This window comes from Myotis davidii, unplaced genomic scaffold (assembly GCF_000327345.1).
Source record: "Myotis davidii unplaced genomic scaffold, ASM32734v1 scaffold79, whole genome shotgun sequence".
In the NCBI taxonomy this organism is placed as follows: Eukaryota; Metazoa; Chordata; class Mammalia; order Chiroptera; family Vespertilionidae; genus Myotis; species Myotis davidii.
This window is the reverse complement of record NW_006294339.1, coordinates 72,305-76,902: the sequence shown is the minus strand read 5'-3', so window position 1 is coordinate 76,902 and position 4,598 is coordinate 72,305. Positions and strand designations below refer to the sequence as shown.

Genomic DNA, 4,598 nt, shown 5'->3' with positions numbered 1-4,598 from the left:
CTCTGACAGATTGCGTGCCTCCATTGCCTCCATTTCGTTCACTTCCTTTTCTGATGATGCCTGTTTTTCTTTCATATTTGGGTTGGTTCTTTGTTTCACCATGATTTCTCTTCTCAAGGTGTTTGGTTATGTAGTTCTCTCTCTGCTGCGCTTTCTGTGAGAAGAAGCAGTGCTAGTCTGAGTTCAGGCAGTCACGCTGCTTGAGATCCCTTGTTTCCAGGTTAGTAGCTGGTCTCTGGATCAACAGAACAATCTTTTGACAGTAGTGCCATTTTTGAAGGCCAAAGTTCATAAAAATTTATGCTTCTAAAATATTGAACCAGAATTCTTTTTATGATATTTAATAACTATTCCAAAGTGCCTATATGGGAATTGTCTTTAAGAAAGTACAAAAATGTCAGTAAGTCCATGAAGGGTTTGTTTGTAGCATTCCTTACTTAGGCAGCTGTGTTTCCATAGAGCTTATGTAACATAAGCTTTTCTCCCTCTTCTATTACTTTATCCTCTTTTAATATATGGAATGGAATTATTTTTCTTCTTTAAATACACAACAGTTTTTTCAGTATTCAATCACTTATAACTGGAATTGAATTATCTGTTAATTTAAAATTATAGACCAGTACCAACTTAATAGAAGCAGATGTATGAAATATTTGTACATTTTGATTCAATAATCTGTTTAATAAACTTTAGTGCCAGAAATTAACTGATTTATTTATAAGTAGACTTGATTCCTGATAAAAATTTATGGAGCATGGGGGAAATTGTGATTTCTCACTGTTTCTCTTTAGAATCATTTTTATTATTGCCTTTATACCTTTCAGTCTTTGTCTTTACAAAACTGAATATCTTTGCCTTTGGTTTGGCTCTCTTTCACAATCCAGTTATACTTCAAGCTTGGTTGGTTTAAACTCAGTTTTTCTTCAAGCTGGGTTTAAGTCTCATCTCTCTCACAAAGCTTTCTCTGTTTGACCCACCATGTTTTTGTTTTTGTTTCCTTTTCTGAACTTTTGTTGCTTTTCTAACACAATTTAAATTGTGTTCTAGATTATTGGCTTTATTTTTCTTTCAGCTACTTTTTTTCCCTAAAATATGTTTTTATTGATTTTTAGAGAGAGGAGGGGAGGGGGATAGAGAAATAGAAACATTGATCTGCTGCCTCTGCACAACTCACACTAGGGGTGGAGCCCGCAATGCAGGCATGTGCCACAACTGGGAATTGAACTAGGGACCTCTTAGTTCACGAGTCGATGTTCAACCAGTGAGCCACACCAGCCAGTTTTCCTATAATGACTCAGGTTTTATACTCTACCTGCTACTCCTACCATATGCTGAACACAAATAGGTATTGTCAATTGATTGGTTTAAAATAGATTGTTTCTCTTCAAACCTCCAGTCACTGATATCAATGTCTTTAAAAAAGCTATGCAATTAATTAACTACCTAGTTGATTACTTGTGGAGTCTTTTCTCTTAACTGATATTGAAGCCTGAATTCTTCAAAGGGCTATGTGTTGTTTGATCAAGATTTGAAGCTTGGATTATTGAAATTTTTGTTGTTCACTCATCAGATATGGCTAACATGAATGCTAGCCCTGGATATGAACAAGCGTTAATAGCATTATTTTGTTAGTAATATTCAGTATCTTCTTCTTTATACAGGAGAGATTAAACAGATTCTAGAAAATGAACTCCAGATACCTGTGTCTAAAATGTTGCTAAAAGGCTGGAAGACTGGAGATGTGGAAGACAGTGTGAGTTTCTTATTTATTTATTTGTTATTTTTACATTACAGTTCACATTCAGTATCATTCTGTAATAGTTTCAAATATACAGCATTATGGTTATCATATCCTTTATTAAGTGGTCCCTCTGTATTTCAAGTATCCACCTGGCCCCATTCAGTGTGAGTTTCTTAAATTGCCAGTTATATAGTTGACTAAATAATGTATAAAAAATGGTTTTTGTTAATATTGTTACATAAGTAGATTTGGTAATAACTTAGTTTAAGAAATTAGCAAACAATGTTTTTCAAGCTAAAATTTCTAAATAGCAGTTTGATACTTTTTTTGAGTATCTTTACCTTTTTCTCAAATCTCAGGGTGCACTGAAATAATAATTTACTAAACAATTATGTATTGGTTTGAAAGAAGTCATACATGGTGTATATATGTATGCCAAGTATTGATTATAAAACAAAGATAATAGGAAAAACTTTAATTGTGAAAATTTTAAATGAAATTATTTCTTTTTTGTTGTTTATTTGGATAGTGGCAGGGGAAAGGAATGAATGATATTTAAAGATTTCTAAAAAATGTTGCAATTGCCCTAGCCGGTGTGGGTCAGTTGGTTGGGCATTGTCCCTTGCACTGAATGATTGCTGATTTGATTCCAAGTCAGGGCACATGTCCAGATTGCAGGCTTGGTTCCTGGTAGGGGACATGCAGGAAGCAGCTGATAATCAATGTTTCTCTTTCTCCCTCTATCTTCCCCTCTCTCTAAAAGTCAATAAAATAATATATATTTTTAAAATGTGTTACAATTTTAATGTAGTAGTTGCTATTCTTAAAGATCCAGTAGCAGCCTTAGGTATAAAATATTTCACACACTTGTTTTTCTGACAGAGAGAGGAGAAGGATTGAAAGAAATGAGTTAACTCTGAAGTTTTAGATGTTTAAAGTGGAAATAATTGTCTATTTTTTCAAAGTATTTACTGAGCTGATATTTCAGTATCCAGGCACAAACTTAGAATCTTCAACTTTTGGTTCATTTCTTCTTTGTCAATGGCTTTTGATGGACATTGTGGTTATAAATATATATGAGTTCACTCAATATATAGAGATGCTGAATATTTCAAGATATTTACAGGAGTTTCGTGTTGACAATACTATCTAATAAAAGACAAACAGGGTAATTGACCGTACCTTCGCTACGCTTCCCATTGGCTAATCAGGGTGACATGCAAATTAACTGCCAAGAAAGATGGCGGTTAATTTGCATACGTAGGTGCAATGATGGGAGGCGAAAGGGGAAGGACAGAAGAACAGTGATCGGAAACCCAGGCGGCAGGCAAGAACCGGGTGATCAGAAACCCAGGTGGCAGGCAAGAGCCCTGGCCCTGAATTGGAGAACCAGGGTGCCTTTGCCCGTCCCCAGCCGGTGATCACGATCGGAAAGCTGGGCCGCAGGCAAGGCGGCACCCCTGGGACCCAGGAGCCGCCTTGCCTGTGACCCATGATCCTGATTGTGAGGCTTGGAGGCTGCTCCCGCCCAGGGCCCGCGAAGGCTTGGAGGTGGCTCCGGCCAGGGCCCGCGAAGGCTTGGAGGCAGCTCCGGCCGGAACAGACATGGACAGGGACAGGGGGCTGGCCTGCGGCCTCCGCAGCTGAGCCCAGGCCCGGAGAGGAGACGGCAGGCCTGCCTCCCGCAGAAGCAGCGCGGGTCCCTTCCGCCTCCCACAGAATCTGCACTAGTCCCTCCATGCTCCTGCAGAAGTGGCGTGACTCCCTTCCACCTCCCATGGAATCAGCACGGCTCCCTCCTGCCTCTGGTGGAAGCAGCGCAGCTCCAGGCGGTGCACTGCGGTTCCTGCCAGCTCCCGCGGAAGCAGTGGGCAGCCTACTGCGCAATATTGTGCAATGGGCTACTAGTATATTTATAAATTTAGGTACAAAGTTAGTGACATACTATATTAGGGGTCAGTAAACTTTTTCTGTACTGTCAGGTCATAAATATTTTAGGCTTTGTGGGCCATACAGTCTCTGTTGCAACTACTCAGTTCTGCTGTCATAATATAAAGGCAGCCATAGGCTGTATATAAGCATGACTGTGTTCTAATAAATCTTTATTTATGGACACAGAAATTTAAAATTTATGTAACTTCACATGTCATGAAATACTCTTCTTTTGAATTTTCTTCAGCCATTTAAAAATGTAAAAACCATTCTTAACTCACTGGCCATACAAAAACAAGCAGTGGGCCAGATTTGTCTCAGAGGCCATTCTTTAACTCTGGTGCTCTATGATTATTCTAATTGAAACGTATATTTAAAAAACAAAAAGTGCTGACTGAGAATTGGAAACAGTTAGGCAAAAATAAAATAACAGATGCATTAGTTTGCACAGCTATATCATTTATTCATTCATTTACTAAGAAACCTATGGATATGATCAAGTCTTGCATGGTATTTTTAGTAGTTTGTGAAGAGAAAGGCAATCATTTTGCAGATGTCCTTAAAACTATATGTTCTCATATTTGAACATAGTCTTTGTTACCAATAAAATTTTCATTTATGCTGGGGTCCAACCCCAGCGGGTCCCCAAAGGTGTGGACGGAGTCGGCAAAGAAGGAATGACACGGATTGAGAACCCCCACATTCGGGACGGATAGGACTCCACCAGGGTGCTGCATACCCCCCTATAGAGGATAAGTAGGGTAAGAAGGTGGATAGTACAGAACTTAGATTGAGAAGATGTGCCATACCGAGTCCAAAGAAAGAAGACTCCGTATTGATCTTTAGATTAAGAAGATGTGCCATACTGAGTCTAAAGAAAAAAGACTCATTATTGATCTTTTCACACATATGCTTGCTAGTAGAG

At 38.7% G+C, this 4,598-nt stretch overlaps 1 protein-coding gene across 2 annotated transcripts in view; it reads left to right on the top strand.

Moving 5' to 3' along the window:
* The window catches only part of LOC102757542 (FAS-associated factor 1), a 156,004-nt gene that overhangs the window by 94,634 nt on the left and 56,772 nt on the right, over positions 1 to 4,598 (top strand). For both annotated transcript variants that reach the window (XM_015566928.1, XM_015566927.1), the window contains exon 5: positions 1,662 to 1,753. In XM_015566928.1, the coding sequence (XP_015422414.1) occupies positions 1,662 to 1,753 (92 nt within the window). The remainder of the gene's footprint in view (positions 1 to 1,661; positions 1,754 to 4,598) is intronic.